General features: G+C 38.7%; 1 protein-coding gene across 1 annotated transcript in view; it reads right to left on the bottom strand.

Moving 5' to 3' along the window:
* The window catches only part of LOC141291431 (ALK tyrosine kinase receptor-like), a 44,827-nt gene that overhangs the window by 2,105 nt on the left and 25,316 nt on the right, over positions 1–17,406 (bottom strand). Inside the window, exon 7 of the mRNA XM_073823597.1 lies at positions 6,069–6,188. Coding sequence (XP_073679698.1) covers positions 6,069–6,188 — 120 coding nt within the window. The remainder of the gene's footprint in view (positions 1–6,068; positions 6,189–17,406) is intronic.

Consider the following 17,406-nt stretch of genomic DNA (forward strand, 5'->3'; position numbering starts at 1 on the left):
AAAGAGCAGAGCAAATTAGTGTAGGGTAACTAACAAGCAGAGGCAATGATAATCAGGTGTGAATAATCTGATAAAAGTACAGGTGCAAAATTGGTTAAAATATGCTAAAATCGTTTGAGATGAGCAGAATCTGCACAGGAATGATCACCAGTGATCACGCAAGATGTGTTCCAGTTTGAAATGTGTCCAAGTGTAGTCTATCTTGTCACAAGAAAACCCGCCCAATTGTTACTCAAATATAGCCCAAAAGTTGCTCAATCACATCTCGGAGCTCGCGTTCTGGGGGGATGGAGGAAGGATGGAACTCCTTGTACGGGCATTTCTCCTGCATACATTGATGCAGTTCCATGCGACGTATGTGTCTTGTTTATCATATCTATTTTCACATAAAACAACAGAGCTGAAATTGTATCATGCTTATTAGTAACAGCACAATATTTGCCTTCTATCTCATAGGTATCTGTTCCACTTTGAGAGGTCAGAACTGTCTGTTTTGACTGCGCTTGTTTCACTTCTCCCCTTACTACAGAAGTATACTCTCGCCTAAATTTCAGGAGAGGCTAGGTGCACCTCAAACGAGCTTGCTTTTTTAGGTTTTGTTAATTAATGGCAAAAATACCAGTAAACTGATTACTGCAGAGATGTCCAAACTTGGTCCTGGAGGGCCAGTGTCCTGCAGACTTTAGCTTCAACCCCAATTAAACACACCTAAAACAGCTAATCAAGGTCTTACTAGGCATACTAAAAACTTCCAGGCAGGTGTGTTGAGGCAAGTTGGAGCTAAACTCTTCCAGGACCAAGTTTTGGACACTCCTGGACTACTGCAAAACTTAATAAATTTCCTTGCATGATTTATTTAAATAATCTCCTCCCTGACATTTTGCATCTGAAAGGTAGGAAACTCCTACATAGGCATATGCAATAAGGTCAGTCGCGAAAATAGTTCTGTCCACAGTTTTAAGTGCAAATGCTTCACTGCATGTCTTTAGTGAATCTTATATCCTTAATCCCTTTTATTTTTTAATGCCAAAATAGGGTCTGTGCTGGTCAAGTAAATCTGTCTTTAAATAACAAAATTATAAGTACTTTACATGTGCTTTAGTTAGTCAACACATAAAAAAATAATTTAAATATTTGAAGAATACACTTGAAGTGCAAATTTAATACATTTCTTTTTCTTTTCTCTTTCAAAAGGGTAAAATTGGGTGTTGGAACAATCAAATGGCAACAAATTTAGTTTTGAAATCAATTACCAGAACAGAAAGTGATCAAGGTTACAAATACAAATTCTCTTAAGTGTAAAAATATCACCTGGCAAAATAAACCTCTTTCCATCCAATGATGTTGCTCTATTCATGTCTGTGAATAAACCATCTGAATAAAAGTTTATTTCCTTGCCAGGAACCTACATAAATCTGTAATTAGATCTGAAGATAAAGGAAGGTTTGAGTTGTAAGAGAGGTTTGCGCCAGACAAATATCCCAATTATGGTCTTATACAACTTCCTTTTATTAGAGTTCTTGAAGGTTTGACTGGTGGAAATGGCTGAGTCATCGGAAGCTGAGCGGCGGTGCTCAGTGCATCATGAGGTTAGCGGCCCGTCTCTTTTTTCTCATCAGACGAAGCAATCACGCAGACAAAGTCAGAGGAAGTAATCAAGGAGACAAAGGCCGAGGGAGCTGATCTGACAGAGGAACATGCTCGCTCTCTCCAAAGCGCTGAAGATTCGAGTCAGCATAAGGCAAACTCCCCCATTCAACTGGGCTTTACTTGCCAAAATGAGATGCCATGGTGGCAAAAGGAGAAATCGATAGTGGAGGATGGACGGCGAGAGGGCAGGGACACAGAAGAGATGGTAAAATTAGAGATAGCAAGAAGGGTGAGCCGAGGCATGGCAGACAATTTCAACAGTTGCACAATTTATCAAAAACATCTAAATATTTTCAAAGCTTTATCAATTATCCATGACTAAATCAAGGGAAGATTGATGTGCTGCTTGATTTCCCTTTGAGTTTAAAGAAAACTACTGTCAGAAATCAAACTTGAGAAAGCTTTATTAGAGTGTTCGTCTGGAAGAAAGTGCTTGTGTTTAATTATTAACTGTCTTGAGCAGTTGTGGTTTTGAACTGCTCAGAAATGACGGGTTAAAACTAAACATAGGTGGTATGACCAAGATATATTATGACATACTTCATTTTGCTGGAAAGCCAACTGAAAATTTATACGTAGATATTAACACGTAACATTTACAAGCACAAAAATGTACATTTTTGTATGTTTTCAGTTTTTATTGATGGTAAAATGCACAATTACAAACGTACAAATCACTAATTATTTTTAGCAAAATAAAAAATAAACGCAAATCTTTTCTATCATATATTTGTACCAATGTATTTTTTTATTATTTTATCGATAATCAATTTAGATTATTAGACCCCTTAATCAACCCCCAAACAAAATGGATAGTGCTTCACATAAAAAGTAATTAAATAATTAAAACAGACACTGTGCACATTCAGTAAATGCACAGCCAAACAGATGATTTTTGAGTCTGGATTAAATGTAGCTAATGTTTTAGCACATCTGATCTCTTCTGGAAGCTGATTCCAACTGCGTGCGGCATAATAGCTAAAAGCGAATTCCCCTTGTTTTGTGTGAACCTTTGGCATTTCTAATTGACTCGATCCTAATAATCTAAATGGTCTGTTTATATTCAGTGAGCATATCTGCAGTGTATTTAGGGCATCATAATGGGCGCCATTAAGTGATTTATACACGACTAAACGTACTTTAAAATCAACCCTAAATGTAACTGGAAGCCAGTGTATGGACCTGAGGACTGGTGTGATATGCTCAGATTTTTTGGTTTTAGTCAGAATCCTGGCAAAAGTGTTCTGTATGAGCTGCAGCTGTCTAATGGTCTTCTTGGGAAGGCAGATGATGATAACATTACAATAATCCACCCTGCTGGTAATAAAGGCATGAACAGGTTTCTCCAAGTCTTGACCGGAAACATCTAATTCTTGAAATGTTTTGAAATGAGATAATAGTATGCTGATTGAGTTATTGTTTTGACATGACTACTGAAACTAAGGTCTGACTCCAGAATTACACCAAGATTCTTGACTTGATTTTTAGTAGTTTGACCCCTAGAGTCAAGGTATGCATTCACCTTAAAAACTTCATCTTTATTTCAGTTTTCTCCTTGTTTAGCTGAATAAAGCTTTGGCACATCCAACCGTTTTTATAGCAAATATGAATTTTCATCATTTTATCAATAAGCAATTTTGATTTTTAGACCTCTTAACCTACCCCCAATGCATTTTTATAATTTTATCAATAAGCAAATATAAAAAAGATACAAAAAGTAACTGACTGAAATATGCAGGGAAATGACCATTTTAGTGGTATAACTATTTCTGTACAGTATAGGAAAAACATGAAGACAGATAAATGCAATCACAATCATATCATTTATAGCAGCTGCAGTTCTTTTTGGCTGAATATGGAAAGATTTGTGTGAGGTGCAGAGCAGAATTTAAGCTGTTATTTGCTGTAAATATTATCCAGATTATTATCCTGATCCAGACCTAAAGTTGACACAAAGTTGTGTTTTTATGTTCTTAATTTTATGTTTTCATAGTTTTTAAAACACCCAACAGCAATAGCTGTGGACTAAGGCAGTGTCTGTTTGGCCTCCACTAAGCTCAAGTTCTTAGGTGAATGTGAGGAGGACTATGATAAAAATATAGACAAAAGTTTTGAGAGTGAATGTGCTTCCAAATAGAAAGTTTGGAAGATTTTTATTTTTTTTTATTTTTGTAAGTGTACATTTCTGTACTGTCACTTTTAAACCTGTCACTGTCACTTGAACTTACTGTACGTGAGTTTAAAAAATAAAATATTTTCTTAATCTAAAGCAAAAACTCAACTTAAATGATAGAAAAAGAAATAGATTTAAGTATTTTAGAAATAAATTTAATATAGATAATGTTGAACATAACATTAACATTATTTGGTATTTTGTTCATTATTTTGAACTAAAACCAAGACTGCTGCAAACAGTGATTAAAAGGACCTCAAGGCAACTTCAAGCATAACTGACTTACTGTAAGAAAAAAAAAAAAAAAGATTCTAACTCAAGATTTTTCTGCTAACTGGCAGAAATTAAATTATCATCAATGGACGTGAAAAGTACACTAAGTTGTAATGACTCATATACTCCCCTCACTAGCAAATGCAACAGAGCTACAAAGTGAAAAAAAGGAGGAAATCAAATAGTCAGTTTCATAAAACATTCAGCACTGAATCTTCATCCTTCACCTTGTCAGACACTGCAGAGAAGAGTTGGACAGTGTTTTCTGACCGTTCACAGCTGAACTACACCAGAGAATGCCCTGTGTTGAGTGAGGCTTGCTAATGAGTCTTGATGAATAGCAGATTACCTGCTCGTTCAGATTTATTAAGGCTGAAATAGCATGGGAGTCATTTCACAAACACTCAAGCACACCATATTGATAAATGGCTATGCTCCACTGAGCATGAACATAAGAGTAACACCTGTATATGCTATGAGTAAGCAGATCAGTCTTTCCAATGCTGATGGCATTTGGTAGGACATTTTCAAAGGTCATGTGCTAGACGCCTGATTTTTTAAACGACTTTTGCACGTTCAATAGACAATCATGCTAATAGGAAGCAATGTTTTACAATACATCATGAGGGATTCTGGTCATTTGAGAGCATAATTGTGAAATTTCAACTCTGGATATAGTGTTCTGACAGAGTATACTGTAGGCTGTTTTCACAGTTCTTTTGATTACAGAATGGAACCCACAAACGCATTTAGGAGATTGGAAGAATGCAAGCTCTTCTCGAAAGCAGTGTGAGATGATCAGCTTTGAGAAATTGAATATACTATAATACATGTAATCAGGACCATGCAAAGATGCAAATTATCATCAATAGCATTTTACTTTCATGATTTAGTAGAGCTTATGACATGACTTGTGCCCCACTTCTCCAGGCGATTTCAAGCAGATTTACTGTAGTTTCCTGGTTTGCACTCAAGTTTTGAAAACTAACAAAATCTGATGTCATAGTGACTAAGATGTGCACCAAAAGCTATACTGAGAAAGAATTCTTAGATGTTATAACTGGCCTTTAAACAGTGTTTTATTTGAAAAAAAAAAAAAAAATTAAAAATGCTGTGATAGTCCAGTAGATGGCACACTTTCTTTTCTCTCCAGTGCACTTCCATGAGAGAGAGAGAAAGACTCAGAGAATCTGAGGCTCTGTTCATAAGCATTCATCTTCTATATCCATTAGAAGTCCAACATATTCGGTGTACTCAAGCATTTCAACAATTTCAGTGTGCTCAGAAGGAATTACGTAGTCTGGATTTTGAATTAGGTGCTCTGATGTTAGCAGCGCATAACTCATAACTTACTGTGAAAACAAAGATTCCAGTAATTTGTTAGATTCATTTAATTTGTTTAAATTTTTGTAAAATATTATGTTTCAGATATGATTTCCTGTACTATGACGTAACTCACTAATTAACAACTGTTGTGTGATATATCAATTCAAAAAGAAATTAGCTAGTTAGTCACAACTTTTTCTCCAAACTGTAGTAGGATGGTGGCATTTAAACCAAACTGGTTCAACAATATAGGACTGTCATTAATGACATCACATGCAGGTGGTGAAGTAGTAACTCTTGTGTACTTGCAATTAATTCCTCCACAATGTAATTTTGTAACAATGTCATCTGAAGACTACTTCACAATGTTTATGTCAGTCAGATAGCTACTTCTTGACTTACTGGGTTGTATAGGTTCAAGAGACTAGTTTAAAACAAATCAATGAACAGTGACTGGAATTTAGCTTGTTTTAGTGCTCATGTACTGTATTGTGTCAATACAATAAAAAGAATAACTGTAGTCTGCGTCAAACTTCAGACTTGTAATCACATTGGGGCAAATTTCAGTGAGAACAAGCTGGATAAAAGTTAGAAACAACTCAAAAAAGACAAACAGCTCAAGCACATGAAAGTAGCTAAAACTCACATTCTGTAGACGCTCCAGGCCCTCCATAGAGTGCTGTAGTGGTCTTGATGTTCTCACTGCTTGGTGTGAACAGCACTTGCGTGGGGCTTGTGGGAGCCACCGGAGGAAATTCTCCATTGGCTGAAGATGAGAGAAAAGACACAATACATTGTTGCGGTCCAACAATACTCCTGCAGCCAGAGAAAATGTTGCATTGTTAAAGCACAGTTTCTGTAAGCCTATAGATAATAGCTGTATTTTGGCTGAATAAAAAAAGTACTTATTATACATTTAATAACACTACCCATTCTCTAAAGTTGGTAATGAAATCCACATCTTTGTCTTGAGAATTGTTTGAGTATACGAGACATGCATTGAAAATGGCTCAACTGTTTGCATACCTTTCAAATGTTAATGACATGCTAATAAGGTTGCTTGCTGATGATGTAGGAGTCTCAAATGGCTGAACACTTGACCTCAAAATCTTGATATGTATTACTTAACAGGGAAAATTCCATGTCACCTAGTCACTACTTAAAAATGCACATGTAACAATGGACAAAAATTATATATACAAATAAAATATAACTTTTAGTGATAATTGCTAATACATCAAGCATTTATGGCTGTTTTTCATTTTTACTTTCACTCAAAAGCTGTTACTGGGGTCATGTAACATCTAAGCCAGATGCCTTTGCATTTCATGAGGATTTTTCTGCTGCTTTCTCTCTTTGACTGGATTTGACATTTCCATCACCTTCCCTCATGCGATTTTCATGGGGAAATATTTTATGGACTGGTCCTCCTGATGCTTAAACATGCAGAATAGTGAGCAGTTGGGGTATAAAATTATATTACACAGGGTTTCTGCAGATATGAACAAGTGAAATTTAAGACTTTTTAAGACCTTTTTAATACCACCTTATATGAAATTTAAGACCTAAACCTGTAATGGAAATAGATATTATATTACATGCATATGTGATATTTAATGTGTTTAATGTAAAAAGTAAACAAAATTTCATGGCTGTCATAAATAAAATTTATTACTACGATATACAGTGAACTTTCCATATCAGCATACTATTCCACACAAAATATCCCCATAAAAGTACCACTAGAAATATCTGATTTAAAAAAAAAAATTCTGAAGCGATTTTTTTTTTTTTTACTTTTGAAATGTATGCGTACCTTTGAAATTTATTTTATGAATTTATCAATAAATTCTAAATGGCTGTTAGCAGTGAGATTACATAATTTACACTGCAAAATTAAAAGTGAGATTAATGTTTTAAATACATTTATTGATTTATAAATATATATATATTATAAATGTTATATAAATACTGCGATTCTGTCTGAAGACGCAGAAACTTCCACAGAGGGAGAAAAAAATCTACAGTTGTTAGCAACTGGCTTTAGCCAAGCCCTATATTCAGTTTTTCCAAGCCCAGTTTCGCTAAACTTGCACTTCCCCATAGCTAAAAAGTTAAATCCATTTGACTTCTGCGGTACAATCCGAGAGAGACTCGCGCCAATAACAGAAAGCTGATTGGCTATTGCATGCTGGTCTCATTTGTAGTTTAAATTCAGCAAATTATATTTGGAATAGTGAAATAAAGAACTACAACACCACGGAAACAACAGAAAGAGAATTTAAATGAGCATTAGAGGTAGCGTTACATGGACAACGGAAAAATAAGACCTGTGTAAAATTATTTAAGAACTAGAACAGCGAATTTAAGACTTTTTAAGGCCTAAAATTTTGATTTTTAAATTTTAGACTTTTTAAGACCCCGCGGAAACCCTGATTACAGTATCTATATAATTTTATACCAATTACATTGTCCAGTTCTTGTTTCTGATTTGCTGATGAGTTGAGCGCACAGCTAAGAAAAGTCCAGTTTTGCTAACTCCATAATATAACATTCACCTGCCCATCCAGTCATAATGGTTTATAGTAAACAAACTCGGCTAGCTGTCCTATGTTTAGAACTTCATTGCACATTGTTATGGGTTAGGGTCATTTTGAAAGAATTCTTCAAAACCCTCGGTGGGATAAAATATCTGACAGAAACAAATAGTCAAGTGTTTTAGTTTAATTATGAAGCATGTTATACTTCTACTTACTGGTCATAAAACACAGACAACCACAGCTCCACAAAACTAGACAACCACCACCAGTGGTGTCAGGATTTTAGTTCATATTTCTTAATTACTACGACAAGCCATATGAGCTTCTGCATTGTTCCAATTGTCAACTCCCTGTGAAGACAAATCATCATATTCCCCCAAACGTAGCTGCACAGACAATACTGGGACTCTGTGAAAAATGCTACCTCTCATCTCCATCCCTTAATCATCGCTTTAAAAATACTCATCTACTCCCACAAAACTCCCGCACCACTCTGACTGGAGTTGGCATCATTCATCACAATCTGGACTCCCTGTTGCAAGCGCCTTCCCATGATGCACCCTGTCGCAGGGTTATTATCTGGCGTCCCGTTTCAGGAATCAAGAAGGAATTCGATCTGTTAAAATCATACCTCTGAGATACACTGCCTTATGTCTCACGCAAAAACCAACATGGACTCATTGGAAATATGCGCCTCTATAAACATTTCTACAAAACTCTTCTAAAAAAAAAAAAAAAAAAAAAAAAAACTTGTATCCCGTGTGTTTTGAAAACTGATATTTTTAAACATTGTTATCACATATACAGCTTCAAATAGCTTCGTTTTAATAAAAACGTGCCATGGTCATGCATTGAACGTGTGTGTTTAAAGCCACCCTCTGGACATTTCATTTTAAAACGTGCAGTAAGGTAAGTAATTATGGTGTTGCAGAAATGTATATAGAGGCACATATTTTCATTAGACTGGGATAGCAAAAACTAGAAAAAAATCTCTTTCATAATTAACTAAATCAAATAATTAATTAGTTAGCAGTTAGTGTTTAAAAAGACTAAATGCATGTTTAAATACACCTTCCTAGCACTGGGTTAAAACATTTTTTTTCCTGTAGAACTGCCTTACTTCTTCATAGCATTTATTTAACAAGGTGCTGGAAACATTCCTCAGAGATTTTAGTCCATATTGACCTCACAGCATCATACAGTTTTAAGATAAAGGTGCTCTCCTGAATTGAGATCTGGTGACTGTGATGCCATTTGAGCACAGTGTCCTCAATGTCATGTGCAAGAAACCAGTTTGAGATGATTTGAGCTTTGTAACACGGCCGTTATTCTTCTGGAAATAGCCATTATAAGGTGGGTATACTGTGGTCATAAAGAAATGGACATGGTCAACAGCAATACTCCTGTAGGATGTGCTTTTTAAACAATGCTCAATTGGTACAAAGTGGCCCAAATTGTGCAAAAAATACTTCCCACACCATTACACCACCAGCAGCAGGCTGAACCGTTGATGCATAGCAGGATGGATCCATTCTTTCATTTTGGTTGTGCCAAATTCTGACCCTTCCATCTGAATGATACTGCAGAAATTGAGACTCATCAGACCAGGCAACCTTTTTCCAGTCTTCTGTTGTCAAATTTTGGTGAGCCAATGTGAATTGTAGCCTCGGTTTCCTGTTCTTAGCCTACAAGAGTGGCACCCGGTGTGGTGTTCTGTTGCTGTAGCCCATCTGCCTCAAGCCTCAACTTGTTGTGCATTCAGAGATGTCCTTCTGCGAACCTCTATTGTATCAAGTGGTTATTTGAGTTATTGTTGTCTTTCTATCAGCTCAAACGAGTCTGGCCATTCTCCTCTGACCTCTGGCATCAACAAGGTATTTTCACCTACAGAACTGCTGCTCACTGCATATTTTCTCTTTTTCATACCATTCTCTGTAAATGCTAGAGATGGTTGTGTGTGAAAATCCCAGTAGATCAGCAGTTTCTGAAATCAGACCGGCCCGTCTGGCACCAACAACCAAGTCGCATCCAAAATCACTTTTTTCTCCATTGTGATGCATGGTTTGAACTTCAACAGACTGTGTTGACCATGTCCACTTGCCTAAATGCACTGAATTGCTGCCATGTGATTAGCTGTTTAGAAGTTACATCATGTTACATGATTAGTTTTTATAAAATAAACTCTTCCAGATGGCAGTCTTATACTTGGCAGGCAATCATCCTATATAGAAACTGCACTACTTGCAGTCTAGTTCATTGATTTTTGTTGATCATAACATCATTATTTTGTTTTACACTGCTTATTTGCAGTCTAGACACGTGTCATGTGCAATGTGACTATCTTAGGGAAGGGCAAGGTTTTCAATTGGATTTGTCAATGCATAAATGAGATAAATAGAATAAAGCATGCTTCTTATCTGATTTCAACTGAAGCATGGAGTGTAAATTTAAAAAGTGACATTCTACATTTTACTTCCAAAAAAAGACACAATATGCTACTTGTAATGCATTACCCTTAACATTCATGTGCTGTAACCACTAGACCATGGCTCTGACTATTCATGTATTTTTAATTCCACTATGGATGACAAGTTATGAGTGGTTTGACTGCAGCAGCACACACTGCAGAAGACAACTTTGGCTGGTGGTCAAAGACAAGATTTCTTGAACTAAGGAAGAATGTAATCCTTTACTCCCGGGAGAACTGTCACTCAGCAGTTTTTTTTTTTTTTTTTAAATCTGCCAGGACAATCAGAAAACAGCTTAGTCATCTCAAAAACTTCAATATGTCTCCATATCCAACTGGCCAGTTGTGATACTCGAATGGTAGGTCTATGATAATCCAAATAATAAAGCCTAGTATGACCTCAAGACCTTACAATGAAAAAAAAAACAAACAACAACAACAACAACTATAAACTATAAATACTATTTCTGAATTTGTCTAAAAATATCTGCTTGCTTTGCTGCCGTCTCTTTATTTTACTAATCAGTTCTACTGTACAAACAGTTTGACAAAGCATATTTTGTGCTCATTCGAAATAGTGTGTTGGTCATATTGATCTCACTCACGGTATTGATAATGACAGTAGAGAATGAACAGACAATAATGAGGGCAAAAAGGGCTAATGTAATTGGAAAATGATGCAAGTCAGACTCAAACTTTAGTTCCTCACATGAGAACCAAGGGTCAATGTGTTAAGGCTCTGCTAGGGCACAGCTTTGTTTTGTTTTAGTATTCTAATCTCATATATACCCTGCAGGTCTGAATGAATTCAGATGAAGCTGGAAGTCAGAGCGGTTTCCTGCCCACTGTCAGTTTCTCTTAAGGGGGATGTCAGATGAGGACTTTTATATGCGTGCTTTGTAGTCTAGATAGCAGTACTTATTGGAGTGCTGCAGGGAGAACGATAAATCAAACATGCGGAAACTTGTAAAATTCTCTTGACACAATAGTAGGCAAGAATACATGAAATTGCACTTACATATCTCTAATCTTGAAAACTTAAGCCATGCTTTAAAAATATATGGATTTCATTGCACTGTTTGACAAAATATCAAACAAAAAGTGTTATCTGTAAATGTTAATGCATGAAGTCGGTTTCCTTCATGTAGCCAGACCTTCAGACTGATGGCAGAAGGTCTGGGAACCTTGGGCATTCAAAGCTCTTTGACATATGACCGACAGGTAAAGCAACCAATCACGTTTCGTTTTGTGCCGTCTCATGTTTAGAGGTGTAGAAATGTCCACACAATAACAGAATGGTGTGAAAAGATCTTGAACATATTTTAAAGATTTTGTGCTGCGAACTTTAAATATTTCACATACTTTTGAAAATCCAGCATTTAGTTGATCCTGATAAGCGCTCATTTTACAATTGTAAACACTACTGCTTCCTCTTTCATGAGGGGGTTTGGCATCAAACCTATCTTTGTTTCTAGGTGGACTGTTAAAAAATGTGAATGCGTCTAGCCAAGGGTCCCTGGGTATGACATCTGTGACTGAGATTAACTCTACCCAATTAAAGCAACCAGTTATGTTACATATCTAGTTCAGTGGCAAAACTCACAGGCTGACAGGTCTTAAAGGAGAAGTTCACTTCCAGAACAAAATTTTACAGATACTTTACTCACCCCCTTGTTATCTAAGATGTTCAAGTCTTTCTTCTTCAGTCGTAAATAAATTATGTTTTTTGAGGAAAACATTTCAGGATTTCTCTCCATATAGTGGACTTTATGGTGCCTGCGAGTTTGAACCTCCAAAATGCAGCCGAGAATAGGAAAAATCTTATCTAGTGGAACGATCGGTTATTTTCTAAAAAAAAAAAAAATTACAATTTATATACTTTTTAACCTTAAATGCTCGGTTCAAGACAGTTAGGGTAGGTCGAAAATCTCCCATCTCGTTTTCTCCTCCAACATCAAAATCGTCCCACATGGCTGTTTTACCAAGTGTTTTTTTTTTTTTTTGTAAAGGCGTTTGAACTTCTTTGTAATCACTTGGTTGGTACTTCTGCGGCGATGTAGGGTGATTTTGAATTTCAATGAGTAAATTAAGATGGGAGATTTTTCGGCGCACCCTAACTGTCTTGAACCAGAATACACAGAGTACACACAGAGGTAGACAAGACGAGCATTTGAGGTTAAATGAGTAGTTCACTTTCAGAACAAGAATTTACAGATAATGTTATCACCCCCTTGTCATCCAAGATGTTAATGTCTTTCTTTCTTCAATTGCAAAGAAATTGTGTTTTTGGAGGAAAACATTTTAGAATTTCTCTCCATATAATGGACTTCTATGGTGCCCCTGAGTTTAAACTTCCAAAATGCAGTTTAAATGTAGCTTCAAAGGGCTCTAGCGAAATGGTCGGTTATTAAAAAAAAAAAAAAACATTTACAACTTATATACGTTTTAATCTCAAACGCTCGTCTTGCCGAGCTAGACAAGACAAGCATTTGAGGTTAAAAAGTATATAAATTGTAATGTTTTTAGAAAATAAGCCATCATTTTGCTAGATAAGACCCTTTTTTCCTCGTCTGTGATTGTTTAGAGCCCTTTGAAGCTGCATTTTGGAAGTTCAAACTCGGGGGCACCATAGAAGTCCATTATAAGTAGAGAAATCCTGAAATGTTTTTCTCAACACATAAAAATTTAAAACATTATCTTGGATGACAAGGGGGTGAGTACATTATCTGTAAATCTTTGTTGTGAAAGTGAACTACTCCTTTAAAAAGTATATACATTTTAATTTTAATTTTATTTTTTTTTAGAAAATAACCAATCGTTTTGCTAGATAAGACCCTTTTTCCTTAACTGGGATTGTATAGAGCCCTTTGAAGCTCCATTTAAATGCATTTTGGAAGTTTAAACTTGCGCGCACCATAGAAATCCACTATTTGGAGAAAAATCCTGAAATGTTTTCCTCAAAAAGAAAAAAAAAACATGAAGAAAGAAAGACATGAACATATTGGATGACAAGGGGGTGAGTAAATTATCTGTAAATGTTTGTTTTGGACCACATCATTACCCTTAACACTGATCACTAGCAGAACCAAGCCAATAAGATTGCTGCCAAACATTAAAATAGTTTGGTTCTGTGTTTGCTGTAAGCAAGACTTGCAGAAACCTCCCACCTCTCTTATCTCCACTCATAAAGATCTGCTAGGGCGCATTATGTGTGCTAGCTGCGGAAATGTATTGGCAGTAGCAAATCTAAAATTCTGGTGCTATTAAACCTGGTATGGACTTAAAAGAGAGAACTTAAACACTCAACATGCGGCACATAAAAAACATTGACACATTTCATTGAACTATGTTTTTTGGACACAGTTCAGAGCAATTATAACTGGACAACATACTGCCACTCCAGCTCCAGATACATTTATAATATTTCAAGAGACTTGAATTTCCAGTAACGGCTGAATGAATCCAAACTATAAGCCTGGAATCTTTACAGAATTCAGTTTACCACAAATTCAGTTAACCTGAATTTTTGCATGGTTTATGAAATCAAAAGTCAAGTGAATGTTTAGAATAAAACAAAGATTAATATATAAGCTACCTGGACATTCTTTACCTCCCTTTGCCTACAATTCACTTCCAATGTCTCCATTCAAATGGCATCTCTGGCACACATAGCCCCTGTGAGATACATTGGAGAGATCCACTCATGTTGCAGAGAAAGCAAGGCATTGCACGCTGCTCGTTAGGGAAACACCAACCATCGCTGAGCAGCTGGCATTGTCATAAAAGCAGCACTGGGTGATTTTACGAGGTTTGGGCACCACAGGTAGTGCCATAGAATGACAGAGTCTGGGCATAAAATCCTAAAAAAAAAAACCTACTATGACTTTCCTGAGAGTTTTTTATTTTTATTTTACTGTTCCATCACAGGCTGCCGCTCTGGGTAGGCTATGCAAATTTTCTTATTGATATGACTCCCTGTTTCGAAGAGGAAACTAATAAAAACAGGATAAGAGAGTCTGCCACCATGCCAAAGCCAGGAAATAGAGGTAAACACCCACATAGTGAATCCAATGCCATCTGCTTCAATTGGAGAACAGTGAGAAAGTTACCACACACAACAATAGAATTGTTAAATCGATTTATCGGCACATGACAGGCCACGCCCACAGCAAAATTTGTTAACACACATTTTCACTATAGAATGTGACCACAACCTCATCACAGGGATAGTCCTACTAGACCCATCTGGAGTTAAGAGCCTTGCACCATGAAACAATGTTGATAGATGATAGCTTGTGATTTGTGGGGATAAAAGCAGACTTCTGATTACCAGCTCTGAGCTTTAACCACTAAAGCAGAGCTTTTCAGCTCCAGTCCTAAAGGCTTCAAGGCCACTGTCTCAAGATTTTAGTTTCAAAGTTCAGACATGTTGAGAATATTCTCTGATAAAGTAATCTGTATGATACCAATGTGAGCTCAGTTCCCTTCCGGGAACTTCGAGCTGTGTCGAATGCTATGGGGAAGCCATTGGCGAGCCTCGCTCTGAATGTCGTCTGCAACCAATCGAATGACGGGAGTGACGTCACAGGCGGGGTGATGTAAGCAACCAGGAAGAATAAAAGCATGTGCGTTGAAGCCGGCGTCAGCTTTCTGTCATTCAGCGAAGCGCTCTGTGTTTGTCTTGTGATCACTGTTTTTCTGTGCCAGTTTGCACAAATTTCTTTTGAGTGATCATGTCTGCTAGGCTCTCTTTGAGGAGGGAGCCTTCACCAGCGTTCCTCGCGGGTCTGGCCCTGCTTCCGCTAAGGCGGTGCGGCAGCTGCACTCATGGGGTTCGCAGTTGGATCTGTTGGAGGGAATGGAGACGGGTGATCCCCTATCTCCTTCCTCACCCAGCAGATCCCCAGCCCTCCTACTGGATGAGGAAGCCCACATTGCGGATCCTTCCCTCCAGGAAGAGGGCTCGACGCTCCGCCTATCTTCCTCTGAGGAGGTTAATGTAGAGAGCGTCACCGACACTCAATCTCTCCCCCAATCCCCCCAATTTGAGGAGCTCTTGGAGGTGGTTACTCGTGCAGTAGCCAAATTAAAGATTGATTGGCCTGCCAAGCAACATCATGAGCCGCAGAAAAGCAAGTTAGATGAGCGCTTTCTGCGGACAAAGACACCACCTCCAAGGCGGAGCCTTCCGTTCTTCCCCGACCTGCATTCAGAGCTTTCTAGGTCATGGGGAAGACCGTATTCAGCCTGCTTGTTCGCCCCTGCCTCTGACTACTATGGGAATGTGGTGGGGCTGGACGAGCGCGGCTATAATGCGATGCCGCGGGTTGAATAGATGCTAGCCAGCTATCTGTCGCCCGGTCTGGCATTGTCATTAAAGGCTCCGTCCTTACCTTCCAAGCCGCTAAGAACCACATCTGGCTTGGTAGGTAAGGGGTACACGGTGGCGGGTCAGGCCGGTGTGTTTCTGCACACGTCTGTGTTACAGGTGTACCAGGCTGACCTGCTAAAGGAGTTAGACGATGGCGAGGAAGTGGACATCTCAGAACTGCGCCGTACCGCTGATCTAGCTCTCCGCGCCACTAAGGAGACCGCTCATGCTATTGGGCGGTAGGGGTTGCACCGATTAATAGTCTAGTCGACTAGTCGACTTTAATGCTCTGCCATGATGCTTTAAGCGTCTAGCGACTAGTCGCTGGTCCTATAGAGGGCGCAACAGGATAAGAAGTCTTTGAAGTCGACATTTACGCTTTGTGAAAACAGCTACCAAGAAGAACAAAAAGGCTGACTTGAATATGCCAAAATTCATTTGGATAGACCTGTGGAGTTCTGGAAGAATGTTTTATGGAGTGATGTGTCCAAACTGGAACTTTTTGGATGTATGGATCAGAGGTACGTCTGGTGCAAAAAAGACCAAGCTTATATGCAGAAGAACACCATCTCCATCATCAAACATGGAGGTGGGCCAGTCCTGCTATGGGGTTGTTTTACTGTAGCAGATGCGGGGTTTACAGATGCATCCCTCACTGGATGGGGAGCGGTCATGAGTGGCCACTCAGCCCACGGTCTGTGGAGCAGTCGCCATCTCTCATGGCACATCAACTGTCTAGAGATGCTGGCCATGTTTCAGGCTTTAAAATTCTTCCTCCCAGACCTAAGAAACCATCATGTGCTGGTGCGCACCGACATCACAGCGGTAGTTTATTATATCAACCATCAAGGAGGTCTGCGTTCGCGCCCCTTGTACAAGTTGGCAAACCAGATCCTCTTGTGGGCACAGGGAAAGCTCCTCTCACTGAGAGCACTGCATATCTCTGGACGTCTCAATGTGGGAGCAGACGTCCTGTCGAGGCAGGGGCCGAGGCCCGGAGAATGGATGCCTCACCCAGAAGTAGTGAAGCAGATTTGGAGAATTTATGGACAAGCTCAGGTGGACCTCTTTGCGACTCAGGAGACATCGCAATTTCCCCTTTGGTTCTCTCTAGTTCATCTAGCTCCCCTGTGGCTGGATGCTATGGTACAGATATGGCCGAGGCTGCGTCTGTACGCATTTCCCCTGATCGCTCTGCTCCCGGGAGTTCTGGAAAGGGTACGTCGGGACGGGGTCCGACTTCTGTTAGTAGCCCCATTCTGGCCGGCCCGAGTATGGTTTTCAGACATAATTTCCCTCCTAGACGGCTCTCCCTGGGAGATTCCCGCCAGGAGGGACCTTCTCTCCCAGGCCAGGGGCTCAATTCTTCACCCCCGCCGGAGATGTGGAAGTTATGGGTGTGGCTCCTGAGGGGGCACAGCTCCTAGACTCTGGTCTCCCTCTACTAGGAAACTATATGGCCTTAAATGGAATCTGTTCTCTTCCTGGTGCAGAGAATGCCAGTTGGACCCAGTTAACTGCCCGATTGGTAGAGTACTGGAGTTCCTGCAGGCGCGCTTCTCTGCAGGGTTAGCCCACTCCACCCTGAAGGTCTACGTGGCGGCAT

This window comes from Garra rufa, chromosome 18, assembly GCF_049309525.1.
Source record: "Garra rufa chromosome 18, GarRuf1.0, whole genome shotgun sequence".
In the NCBI taxonomy this organism is placed as follows: domain Eukaryota; kingdom Metazoa; phylum Chordata; class Actinopteri; order Cypriniformes; family Cyprinidae; genus Garra; species Garra rufa.